Here is a 14544-nt window from a genome sequence, read left to right on the forward strand (position 1 = left end):
GAAATTTTACACGAAAACGGGACTTGATAAATCGTCTGAAGATTATATTATTATTATATTTTTTATAGGTACTACTTATTACTACGCATTTGGTATAATGGTTCTCTTTCAAGACTTGTGAAATTGCAGTGTTTCTGTCTTGTCCATACCGTAACGCTATGGTGTTTAATACGACTAACACAATTATATTTCGCATTAATTATAGGTATATCGTACGTAAAGGAAAAAAAAAACAATATTTTTACGTGCGAAGTTAATTTTGAAATTATCTTTAAAAATATGATCTCTCCATATATTATGTATCGGACAGTTTCAAATTATACATTATTATACTTATCCAAAATGTAATTTAATTTAATTTTTAGAAAATGTGTTCCAAGTTGTATCGTAGTTATTATTGTTTAAATGAAATGTGTTGATTGCATAACTTGATTAACTTAATGTTTATTTTGTCAAATTATTCAAATTATTTATTAATTATGTGAGCATATACAATGGAATTTATGTTTACTATTATGAAACAAATATACTACCCATATGTTACGCTTTTACTTGCAGTCATTGTTTTCAAATATTTTTTAATAATTTACAGTAAAAAGAGAAACTATTTTAGTTTGTAACATTTGTTACATACATAACACTAAGTCTTACACATTTTAGTTGAGTTTGGAGTCATGAGGAAGTTGACAGGGAAAATATCTTATGTGTTTGATGTTTGTTTTTCGTGTATTACCTACGCTAATTTTCCACCGATTGACTTTGGCGATGGTGTTTCATCATACGTGGAACATCCTGCCATAGGTACCTCACTAGTACCTAACGAAACAAAAACAATTGTATGAAAAATCTAATGGCGATTATGCAAATGTTATATAATAATATGTATAATATTATTGTATAAATAATTATTATGATTTCGCGAAATGATTGTTATTTTATTTTTAAAACGATCTAATTTACCGGTATATAATAATAGGCATATGCACTATGAAAACTATATCCACCTACTTATATATAAATATAACGCATGTGTGCCTAGCTATAATAGTAATGTAAATATAATACAATAATAATATATACCAATATGGTAATTTGGTATAAATTGTCCATAGCCCATCATAGTCTACCTAAAATATGCGTTTTGAATTCATACATTTCTTCGCATATTACTACATTTAGTTTAATAGGTAGTTATAACTTATAACTTAAAATAAAATAATTAATAAGTGTAGTTAGTAATGTTGACAGTCAGACAGGTACTATATACCTACCTATTAAAAAGTGGCTTCATACGATTTTCAATAATGATTGAGTTAGATATTTATTTCATTTTATTCGTGATGATCTCATCTTGAAATTTATCCACTTTCAAATCTTTAATTTACAATTATTTATTCAGTTCATTGTATCTATTGTTATTGTTTACCGGGTATTGCTGCAATGCCACTTACTGCATTTTAACGCTTTTAATTGTTAGGTACATTAAATAAGCGTGTTATAGCCAGATTTAGATGAATATTAAAATGCATGAAAAAATATCGCGTCCTCAATACTATTCCAGTTATTTTTCTATATTACAGAAATAAAATTTAAAACGTATAACTTGACTATATTAGTTACGGTATTCCACGACCACAACTGTACCTATACATATAATGACTTGATTCATAAAATATAATAGTATGTAGGTAAAAAATGTTAGTACCTTGTACTCACCTAATACCTACCTATACATTTTAAAAACGCTATTCAGCTGTTGCAATAAAATTACGAAGAATACATGATCTGTAACAATTTTTATGAAAAACATTACTTTAATAATTATAAAAATGAAAACAATTATATAGGTAAAAAAAAACTGTGACTAAATAAATGATTTAGTATATACAGTTATTACTTATATACTTATTAAGAAAAAAAATTATTTTAATAAAATATGTAGACTTCTTGGCAATTTATTAAGTTATTAAATCATTTTATTTTTGTTTAATAATAAACAAGAACTGTAATAGGTATATATAATTTTAAAATGTGTTATACTTGTTTACTTATTTGTTAAAAATACTTATTCATTATTTATTTTATAAATTATATAAGTATATATACACAGTGTGAATCACCAAGCGTGCTCATCTTTATTTTCTCCGTTAATAATGAATTTATTCAAATTCTGATTTTTAGAATTTTTAAATATACTCAAGGATCACATTTTCAAATTCATGAATCTATTTGTAAGTACTACTTAAGGAGTGTCTTGACTTCTATTTCTAAAATGAGTACACTCCCTTTTATTACTGTAAATTATTTAGTGGATAATTTTTTTGAAAATTATGTTATAGTCACTATACCTACTACCTATATATTATATAATATGTCATATTATGTGATAATACTTGAATATAAAGCTAGATAAAGCTGCACAAACAATCCTCCCTGCCTTTCGTATCCGAGGATGTAACTATGTACACTATTTTACAAAGTTTTTTTCTAAACGTAGCCTATAGACTAGAAACTACCGAAATCTACTCATAAATGCATTAGGTAGGTACATATTCAGTTTACCCTTTCACTACCCAGGGACGATCTCAAAAAAAAAAAATCATAGGGGGTGTATTCTTCAAAATTGCCGACTAGAATTCGAAATTCAAAATTTTTGTTAACTATTAAGTTATTTTTAGTTACAGTATGCTATACATTTATAATTTCTTTATTAACTATAACTTTCAATGTATGTTTAAATTAAATTTGAAGTTGAAACTTAGAAATATCTAACTTATTAGTTTTAATTTATATAAGAATGAAATAACATCAACAAACATAATATGAAATAGGTAATAATTATAATTCATCACTTATTATTATTGTTTCCGTATAATTATCTACATTATAGGAATCGTCCTCTTCTATCATAACCTATATAAATATAAAATAATCTCAATAATTGTATTTGCATAAAATATAGGTAGATACCTAATTATTTACCAATGGTTTTAATCTAATTATTAAAAAATTTCATTCAATTTAATAAAAATATTAGATTTTGAGTGAAACGAGATATGTATAATATTTTTAAAATCTATATTTTTATATCTATATTAATTAATCTTTATTTCGTATATTGTAAAAGTAATGAACCATATTATGTAGATATAAGATATTTTAAGCCTTGAAGTAAACAGGGTAGGTTTTAAATGAAAAATTACAATTTACAACTCGTGGTACTTTCTAAGCCTTGTACCGGAAAATAACTTTCGAAGTAAGCACAGTTATTAAAATACCGAATAAGATGTACAACAGACTGTTGTCAACTACAGTTGTGCGGACATCAAACACACACATTATACGATACAATATAATCGGTAATCTTTGTCTGTTGAGTGTTTCTTTGAAACGCAATTATCGCGTATTTTGGATATTCCAAAAAAATGTATAGGTACCCTCACTCGATAACGTATTATAATTGCCCGCCTCAACCGTCGCCACATGCTATTAGATCATATTATACTAGAATATGAATATATGATCTAAGACCGTATACCCACATTGCTTAAATGCGATGACGGATGAAAGAAATAAGACAGTTTATCGATTTTCTACTGTATATTATATGTATGATTTAATATTTTTAGGTATATCGTTATAAGTATGCGTGTTATGTTATGAGCTGTTCATTAGGTTTTTATCTTGTGCCGACTGCCGATTCTCGCAGTCTCCATGAGCTTTTGCGAATCCGCTCCATAACCCATTACAAAAATATTGAGTTAAAACAATATTAACATTTAAACAATTTATTTAATTTTCCTTTCCTCGTCTTAAAAAATTGGCTTAATTCAGGTGAAAATCAAATATTGCCGAGTGGGAAGTGTAACACCCCCCCCCCCCATGACCCACCTTCGGTTCGTCACTGTCACTACCCGGAAATCTTCGCCACAGACTCAAATGAAAGTGATGATATTTTGATTTAATTTTCTCTAACCTTTTAATTCCAAGCTAAGTATTATGAATGGGTGACTATTCTTATTCGTGCACCTTCCTTTATGTTTATCTCCCTATCATCATACATAATATACTTTTATAAAATAAGACTGCGTGAATCGGTATAGATTTTACCCATATTATATTATAATATTCTTAATAAAATGAAAAAATATGTAAAATGTTAATAGTTGTACTGGAGATGGCGGGTTCCATAAAACCCGATCATAAACATTTTGACTTATATAAATAATATAATGCCCAAATATTCGTATGAATAATTTCTATATAATATATTTTATATATATATATATGTACACTATATATATACATGTATGTATATATATTATAATATACAATTGTAATATTATTGTATGTGGCTTGTATATTATAATAAATTGCTATTTATTCATGTCTTAATCACTGTTACGGAAGAAATTGTTCAAAAATAAAATTAACGACGTCCATCGTTACGATACGTTTGTAAGCATAAATAATAGTAGTGGTGGAGGTGGTGGTCGTGAAATGTGGGTCACCCGCGGAGGCCGGAACAAGTTCAAGGAGGGATTGCCGGAATGAGAACCGGTTGCACTCTATAGTCTATACAGGGGCCATTTACCTTCCGTCAGTCGCATCGCAGTAACCGTCCGAGAAAAGGAAGTTCCAATATTGCTGAATTTATACATTTGTTTAAAATCACGTTAATATATTTTAACATTAAAAATTACAGCATAGTTATCTTAGTATAATAATAATATTGTCTTTGACAACAGAAAGAAGAATATATATTTTGGAGACTTAAACGCAGGTAAGGACAATAATAATATTAATATTTAAACGCAGTAAATTTAGTACAGTTTTTTATCTTTTACTTTTACTATGAAACAATCATCATATTATTTTGAATTACTATTTTAAAATACTCAATATATTAATAATACTATAACTCATAAAGGATGTTTATAAATTGAAATATTATGTTTAATATAGATGTTATATTGCTACGATACCTACCTATCAAGACATCGAGTAGATATTATATTTATCTATTTATATATAAATAATATTTTAGTTTTATGTTCTAAAAATGTGTGACATTTAGCTTACTAACAAAGTAATACGATACTATAATAGTATGTAGGTATTTATTTTACGTCGTTATTATAAGTTAGGTATAACACGTTGCGTCGTTATACCTATACGCCTTACATTTAATATTAATTGTATTATAGTTTTATCAGAAACTTTTTACATCAGCGATCTATTTATACTAAAAATAAACTAAATAAAACTTTTATACCTTATGTATAGAAATTTTGTTTTAAATCTGCTTGTTTTAGTTTTACATTTATATTTAAAAAAATATAGTAAAATCTGTGTTCTCAATGTCCGTATCGTAATTTCGTCGTTATAGCACGACAATAATTTAAAATAACTGTATTTTAATTATATATATATATAACAATTTACTACTATTATATACCACTTAATATATATTAAGCAATCAGTCTGCTGGTCAGCGTATCTCTTTAGTCCAGTACTATTCGGTCCATTAAGTAATTAAATAGTTATAAAACGGTGTACTAATATGATATATAGTAACTATATACGCTTAACGTTCGAAAAATGCAGTAGATTATTATAATAATCATATAGGTAGTTATGTACTCATATAAAATGTAGTATTTTACGTGTATACTGTATAATATACTATAATAATACTATATATGATTCACTCGACGCCGTGTACATCGGTTTATGCGATGAGGTCGACGAGATGATTTCACCGAACTTTCTCCCAACAACTATGTGTCATAGGCATAAATATCGGTTCCAATTACAAAGTGAAATTTGTACAAAGAAAACATCTATCGACAAAGTCGCCATCATGAATAATACCTGCAGACGTTGTGCTCGGGCATAAATACGCAGCTTTGAATAAATGTTAACTCTACTGTATTTAGGTACCTACACGTATATTATATTATACCTATGTGAAACGCGATGATAATAGTTCCTATTGTATATATTATATAGTCCAATACTCAATAGGTATAGTGAGATTATCATCGTAAATATGTATACATTTGATAGATATTATTACTATTTACTTGTTAATATAATATACATAATATATTACATCGGAAATATTAATTACGGGTTATTAGAAAATCGTACCAAAATCTAGGTCAACAAAATATACATATATATTAGTATATTATTATTACGAGGAAGTAAAAACAATGACGGGACAGTCTTTAAATAAGAAAAAGTATGGTAGGTATTCACTATTTAAATGAAAGTAACTGACCGGACTATGTGGGTTACTTGGTTATTGTTGCGTGTGCGTGACACAGGCGATGGTGGTCAAGGTTAAGCGTGGGCCACTTTTTGTCGGCAGTTGCATTCCCAAGATCTCCGACACAACACTGGTTTAATAACATCCATTTTGATCGTTTTGTAGGTTAGTACCTAATTTTCAGAATTAATGTTATGTATACATATAAATATTTAAGTGCGCATTCTGTTAAAAATACAATTTTTTTTAAATCTCAAACTTTAGTTTCATTGTTTAAAAATTCCCTGTAGTAGATAAGAAATACACGATTAAAAAGTTGGAGTAAAATGGTCGTAAAAATGGTTCTGGAGATGTTATTATAATATTTCTTTTAATGTAAAGTGTTCATGTAAAATAGTAAAAACATACCAATCTAAATTTGAATATTTCATTTCAATTCTAACACGCAAATATTGTTACTTTTAAATTGCACTAATTTTTTTCAATTCTATCTTATATAATACTATATAGCGTCAAAAAGTTAATTATTTTACAACTAGTTAATAACTTCCTATTTAGTTGAAAAAATTAATATATTTACGTTTATAAATACATAATTACCCAGTGGCATAGCCACGATTTTGAAATCAGGGGAGGAGGGGGTAGATATAAATTAAACCAAGTATTTTACAGTTTTCGTATATAAATAATACATTTATTAGGGGAAAAATATATCCGAAACCCCCATTGGTTACGCCACTGTAATTCCTAAACTACAACAATAAATTACATGCATAATATATATAGAACTACCTAACACATCCATTTCTAAAAATATTAGTTTTTTCAATTTTTTGTTAATCTTTAATAACTATCAAAATGTAATCCGTTGAATTAGGTTAATTAAAAATGCTAAATATATATAAAATATATTAGTTTTAACTTATAAACATAGGTACAATGAAAAAAAACTGTGTTAATTACAATTATGTTTGTTTACACTACGTGAACGGTGTGAACATCTAATCTATTGTCTTGAGTGCTCAGCGTAATTGTATGCCAACATTAATATACATCTTATAAATTATAATAGCTAGTGATTTCGTTCCATTACCATAAAAATTAACCCATAGAAATCAAAATGTATTTATAATCCACATATGCATGGCACACATTTTACATTATATTATTATTATTTCGCTACTATATAAGCTCATCCAATGCAGTGTGTGTGAGCATAAAAAAAGTAGATACGTCTATTTTTCCTTTTAAAACAATTGATTTGACACGTTTTTACTTTTTAGATAGGATCACCTACATATCATGTTTACTTTCTAAGCGTCTAGAGTCTAGACAGAACAAGACAATACAATTAAATATATATAATACCTACTCTAAAATATTATCCGATAAAAAAATCATATATACCTACCTACATCAATACCTATGTTTCACGGTCTAATGCTAAAACCGCGACGAAAGTATTTCTTTCTCTTATCGAAGATCGGGACATAACCACGTAAACATAATTTGATAGGTACCTATATGTATACACTAAAATATAATCGATAAGTAGGTAGAAATTGGCCAAACGAAATTCCTGTGATGTCCTGACCTACACACCCATTAACCTAAGTGGTTGCCGGCCGAGCGGTATTTATTGTTTAAAATTGCATATAATGGTGATTGGTGGATCGTTATTGCGATCATTTACCCGCAGGGCTATACCGATTGTGTAAAATATAGTTCGTAATATTCATTATTAATTCGTACAAAATTTGTTTATTGTATCGTACAATTTCATAATAACGATCATGATAACTATGCTGTTAACAATTTTTTTTTTATGGGTTGAATAAGAATTATTTGACTTGTCCTATTATTGATTAACTATGTTATTATTACCTAAATAAATACTATAGGTATAACTTAATCAACTCATTAAATAATAATACATTTTATTCTAAAACTAAATACACGAAATGTAATTTACGAGATACTTAACTGCAACTATAATATTATAGTGTTTCTTCGTAAAAAATAAATATATACCTACATATACCTATGTCTTACATCTAAACTAATTTAAATACAATAATTACAGTCAAATTTTCAATTAATGATTGTTATATTATATGATCAAATTAATATTTAGTATTTATATTACATAAAAATACTTAGGTACCAAGGTACATTATTCTATTTACAGTAATTACATTATAATTATTTACTGTATATAGGTACCAAACTATCAACTAGTGATTTTTGTTACACAACTAAAACATTTTTATTGATAGTTATTGGTTATACTTCATACATAATGCATATAATGCTAAATACTTAATATATTGTAATAAAGTTCTGTAATATTAAATCTATGATACTAAATTAATTAAAACTACATTTTCTTAAATGCACTATAATACACAATTCAATATTCTTCTTTAATGTATTCTTATTTTACTTCAAGCATATTATTACCTATAGTATATTTTGATAATTTAAAATTTGGAATAATTTATATATGTATAGGCATATACTAATCTTTATATTATTATGTCTATATATATTTATCTATATATTTATATATAATTGTTAGGAGCACGTATAACAATTATTGTTTTAAACAATAAATATGAATTAAATAAATTGTATACACATTGATTATTAATCTAAACCACATACAAAATTGTTTCAAGAGAAATTACAATTTGTTAGCAAAGGTATGGGTGCTAACTAAGCACCAAATCATATAGGTTATCATTATTGTTTGTTATTGTATCAATTCAGTATTTATTACTTACGAAGATACGTTATTAATAATAATACATTTCAATGATCAGGGTCATTGACGCTGACGAGTAAAATGCAAGGTTTTTGAATTCTAAAATAACTAATAAGACAAGACATATCACTATAGACACTAGAAGAAAGTTGCACAAATAATATACATTGGATAATTATTGTAAAACCGGTTTGCAAAAATCGTTATAGTGTTATTACTTTATTATTATATTGTTATAATATAAAAAATATATAACAACATGCGAAAATAAAGATAACGGTTCTATTATTGTAATTTGTAATGATAAACGAATAAATATTACGGAACAAGATAATGTGATATAATTTAAACCACATTCAAATAGTAAAATAAACACATTCTACTGAAAAAAATTTAAATTACAATTTGGTCTTTATGAGTTATAGTTTAAATATAAATCTGTATAATATGGTAAAACAATTATTAACTAACAAAAGTTAAGCGTATTATATAATATTAGGTAATATGTAATATTTTGGTTCTCATTTTTGATGCTTTTCGTGTTTTTGTTTATCCACCTGTATAAAAAATTAAATATTTATTGTACAATATATACATTATATTATTATACTGAACTATAAGTAATGTGTAGTGTAAAGTAGTATAATACTACCGTATCAAAAATGTTATTCTAACAATGTAATTATTTTCACAGATCAAATTATGACCAACAAACAGGCTATAGGATGGGCCTTCCTGTGCCTGATGGGAACCACATTGATGGCGCCTGCCGTATTAACTTACCCCCAAGAACATCGTTCTTCTCAAACACCAAGTCAATATGAACCTCAACGTCCCGTCTATCAAGGAAATTACCCGGTGTATCAACCCGAACAAGATGCAAGAAAATTCGTCGAAAAACCGAATGCCAGCAAAAAAGTGGTGTCGTCGACTGGAGTTGTAGAAGATCGCAATGACTTGGAAGACGTACAAACTAATTCTATTTCGGTTAGAAGACAAAACATACCTATGATTGTAAAAAAAAAAGAATATAAAATCATTAAAAAGTGATATCTTACATTTTAGCAAGACGCGGCAGGTGGTTTTTCGTGGAGCAGTGTATTGGGAATGATTATGCAAATGCTGTTCAATCCAGCAAGCCAGGCCGCAGGACCAAGTAAATCAGACGTTTTGGACGGTGATCAGGTATACAAACTAGATTGATATTATGTAATATGGATATTGGATAGGATTCATGACACTCTGGAATATAATATTATATTATGTACAGTTATTTAAACGATTTCAAATTTCAAATTATTGTTTTTAGGCTATCGCTCCGACATCGCCCTGGGCTAATTTGTTATCTGTAGGTCTGAAAATTTTAACCGCGTTTTTGGGCGGTGGCAATGTAGCGGGAGACGGAATTGACAAAGTGGATAACTCTTCGCCAATGCAGGTAATACAAATATTAAAATAAACACTATGTATATACATATATTATATTATAATGGATGGTTCAATCTTAAAAAATATTTAATTGCGTTTATTTTATAACCGTTTAATTAAAATATTACGTTAAATACGTCTTAGCGTATAGTTTTGAACCATCTATTAAGCGCAAAAAAAATGTATAAATGAAATTTGGACCGGGGGTTATATAATATATGAGAACTTTACATAAATACGCCTTCTATAATCTGTCACTATATTAAATATTAATGTTAAAATACTATTTTGTATAAATATTATAAGCTTCTGAGTATAATGCATAAATAATTAGGTAAGTCGTTAAATGTATATAGTTTTAAGTAAATTATTCAAAACAACATTCGGCTCCTTAAATGATCTGAACATTATACATCAAATGTTACAATTTACTATCTTAATTTTTTAGTGGAATTAAAAAAATATGCTTGGTAATTTTTTTTACTATGCAATCGGTATCATTTGGTAATACTTTCAATTTTCAAAATTAAGTTATAGGTAATAATAATTTACTGTTACAAATTTTTGAACCAACAGTAATGAATATTTGCTTATTTAAATCCATCATAATATAGTACATATTGACTTTTATTATTTTGGCTTTTAGTGAAGAAATTCGATAAAATATACTTATCTGCTTATCTTTTCTATGTAGTTATTTTTAGATTACTTTTTCAAAATGTTACAGTTAACGTTTAGATATTACCTATATGTAAATAATCAAGACACTATGTATAATATTGGTGTATGTATGTATGTATGTATGTATTTTATATGTGTACCTAAATTATATATATATATATATAAATACATTATAGGTACACACTTTAAATATTTTCACTGATATTTAAAATTGAAATATAATAATATGTGAACATTAAATTAATATTCATAATAAAGTAATATTAAGCTTCAAGTCCCCGGTCCTTAGGATCAAAACATGCTTTTCTTCTTTTTATAAATATTTAATGAATTGGTATATGGTGGCACGGTACGTAGGGTGTATTGGCGGCGGTCTTATCTACAGTACTTGGCAGCAGGGATCCCGATCAAGTGGCCACCATGGCCAAACAAGCTGGAGAGGTAAGAAACCCACACACTGCTTTAGCTACCACCCAAACTAACATTTTATATGCAACTGTTTTTATAAGACTTAATTTGTGATTATAATATTTCAAATAAATTCGTGATGTTAACAGTTCATCAATATTGTTGTCAATCTTTTGGATGCTTTGAAGACATCATTCAGTCACAGATCTATGTCAGCTAGATCTTTGGGCAAAAAGGACACTATGTCCGACGCAGCTGTAGCCAGCTTATCCATGTTCAAAGTAAGAAACTATACATTTGATACCTATACCCATTACCTATATATTGTATATTTATTAATATTTTATTTTGAAATAATAATAATTTTTGTTGTTGTTAAATTAGGGATATATGAAAACCATGAATACGGCTAATGACGTTTGCGCTCAGAAGTTTGTATGCGAAGCTAACAAAGAATGTTCAGGTGAAACATCAAGTTCTAGTGCCATATATTGTCAGCTTGGAACGTAAGAAAATAATATTTGTTAATAACTTAATTTTTATTTTTATCGAAAATATTATGTATGTTTTCATAATATTGTATATGTTCTTATGTATTTGATGTAGCAGCGGCGTATCCTGGGGGGGGGCTAAGGGGGCTATATCCCCCCATTGACTATGTTGACCACATAATTTTATAAAGATTAATAAAAAAATAAAAGTGTACATAAAATACGTATTGTATTTGATTACTTAGCCCCCCCTCCCCCATACAAAATTCCTGGATACGCCACTGTGATGTAATAATGGTTATAATCAGTTACCTACTGGTTTATAGCTTGATCGTTTCGAAATAATAATTGTATTATAAATAATTTATAATTATAGATACGCAACAAGTTTCTTGCTACAAAGGACTGGTAATGCACCTTTCGAAGTATATTATGACGCCGGAAGACGTGGACGATCTGGAGATGACTGTCGTCAACTCTACTTGGCCTGTAACGAAGTTTAAATTCCAGTTTCCAGCGATCATACAAATTAAATAATAGTTTTTTCCACTCAAAAATACCTTATCTTAACAGTTTCATATTCCAATATCTAAAGCAGCTCACCTTTGATTTCAATCCGATTAAAAACAAAGATCTCGTCTCTGAAATTGACCATTTAAATGTACACAATACAAATCCGCATTGGTTTCTTATTAGGATTATTAGGATAATCTTTTATAACATATATATATACTTTTTTTTTACTGAGTATTATACTTTATATTTATTCCTATTGTTTGTATAACAATACACTTTGTACCATAGTAGTCTGACCTATTAATTATGTATATTTTTTTTAATTATTTATACTTTATTTATTTTAATTTATTGTTTTTAATAAATTATTATAGGGATTACTTTTAAATAGAATCTTTAGTGTAATTTTGTATTTCCTTATCAAATATCCTCCTTATTAGTATTATCATCAAATAATACCTACCTAAGAGATAGGTTCTTACCACTCGGTTTTTAATAACTTACAATTTGTAAATTGTAACGCATATTTTACAGTTGAAATTCATTTTATTGGCATCTGAATGATTATAGTTAAAACAAAAACACTATAAAATTATTGTAAAATTTCTATATAGGTAAGCAATTGGATAAGCTTGGGTAATGATATAAAATTAATCTGTAGGTAGTTAGGTATATATACAGGGTGTTTCTAAAAAGGATGAAAGGATGAGGTAACTAGTATATGCAATATTATATAAAAATTAGTATGTATGTATTTTATAAATATTAGAACATTATCTTGGGTGTAAAAATAAATATTAAATAGCCAAGTTGTATTTTTTTCAAAATTCTCATACGAATAGAGGTGTCACATCATTTTTGCGCTTGTCGCGCGTTTTACACGCTCGAATCGCCGACTAAAAAAAAAATGGTGTGGCACATCGATTTGTATGAGAACACTACAAGATGAACAGTGTTGAACGTATAGTTGTTGTTTTAGTCCAGTGGCGTAATTTGTCTTAGGAGAATAGACATTTTTTACACACAAAATACTAAATAAATAGAATAAATATAACAAATACTATATTTTCAAGTACAGTGGTGAGTAGTAGCTGGGAATACTATTTTATCGAAAATCCTAAAACTAATATATTATACACAAAACTATTAAATTTTTCTTTACAATTCGACACAATTTAGTATAAGAAATTTTAATGTGGAAATTAAAAAAAATAATAAACAATATCCAACAGCAAAAATCAAATTAAGCCTAAAGCAGTTGTAATTTCCATACTTTTATATTATAATTATTACATTATTAAAAACTGTAATTTTTATGCTCTATTATTTTAAAGTTTTAAACAGTTATTTTTTTCTTTTTACCTTCTTCAAACGGTTGCCGACCACTGCACTATACTATATTAATAACTATCAGGCACATCTTTGGATTTTTTTTTTTAGGGTGTTCTGAGTGGTTCAGATACATTTTGTACACGAACAATGCCACAACAGACTGTTTTTTTCATAAGCTACAGTGATTACTTAGATAAATAATTTAATTTATTTTAACACAACATAGGTAGAGTAGCACTGCACGTACTATGGTTTTAAATTTATATTCTAAGTTATAAATGGATATTATATAATATGAACTTTTGATTAATTAACAATGTTTAAATAATACTACCTATATGGCTATATAATGTTTTTTTCATATAAATAAGGAAATATTTTAACACAGACGTTTAACGACTACATTAACAATGAAGTACAATTTTGACAATTTTATTTTAAATATTACTTCTGTTAATGTAAATTTTGAAAACAGTTAACAAATAAGTAATAACAATGGTTATGATTTATTAACATAATTTCAAATTAACTCTGTGAATACCTAATTTATCCAAAAGGTATTATTTGTTGACTATAATAAACAAAAAATCAAATAAATAAATATAAGTCTTGTAAATATATTATAACTTATAAGTGTAACATAAGTCGTA

At 27.2% G+C, this 14544-nt stretch overlaps 1 protein-coding gene across 2 annotated transcripts; it reads left to right on the forward strand.

Annotated features, from left to right (window-relative positions):
• The first annotated feature begins 4574 nt into the window (after positions 1-4574).
• Positions 4575-12955, forward strand: LOC132939551 (uncharacterized). Of its 2 annotated transcripts, XM_061006780.1 has the most exons (8): positions 4575-4783; positions 9733-10025; positions 10104-10223; positions 10348-10476; positions 11505-11588; positions 11705-11836; positions 11940-12061; positions 12423-12955. In XM_061006780.1, exons 2-8 carry the CDS (start codon positions 9741-9743, stop codon positions 12547-12549), a joined length of 999 nt encoding a protein of 332 aa, XP_060862763.1. In that variant the 5' UTR covers positions 4575-4783; positions 9733-9740; the 3' UTR covers positions 12550-12955. The 2 variants fall into 2 exon arrangements, with proteins under 2 accessions (XP_060862763.1, XP_060862764.1); XM_061006781.1 differs by lacking the exon at positions 11505-11588 and having other exon boundaries at positions 4576-4783.
• Positions 12956-14544: the final 1589 nt, after the last annotated feature.

Source organism: Metopolophium dirhodum, chromosome 2, assembly GCF_019925205.1.
Source record: "Metopolophium dirhodum isolate CAU chromosome 2, ASM1992520v1, whole genome shotgun sequence".
NCBI lineage: Eukaryota > Metazoa > Arthropoda > Insecta > Hemiptera > Aphididae > Metopolophium > Metopolophium dirhodum.

Coding starts and splice junctions, on each gene's coding strand:
- LOC132939551 (XM_061006780.1), top strand. CDS start 9,741: ATGACCAACAAACAGGCTATAGGATGGGCCTTCCTGTGCCTGATGGGA. Junction 10,224..10,347: donor ACGTTTTGGACGGTGATCAG/GTATACAAACTA, acceptor TATTGTTTTTAG/GCTATCGCTCCGACATCGCC. Junction 12,062..12,422: donor ATATATTGTCAGCTTGGAAC/GTAAGAAAATAA, acceptor TTATAATTATAG/ATACGCAACAAGTTTCTTGC.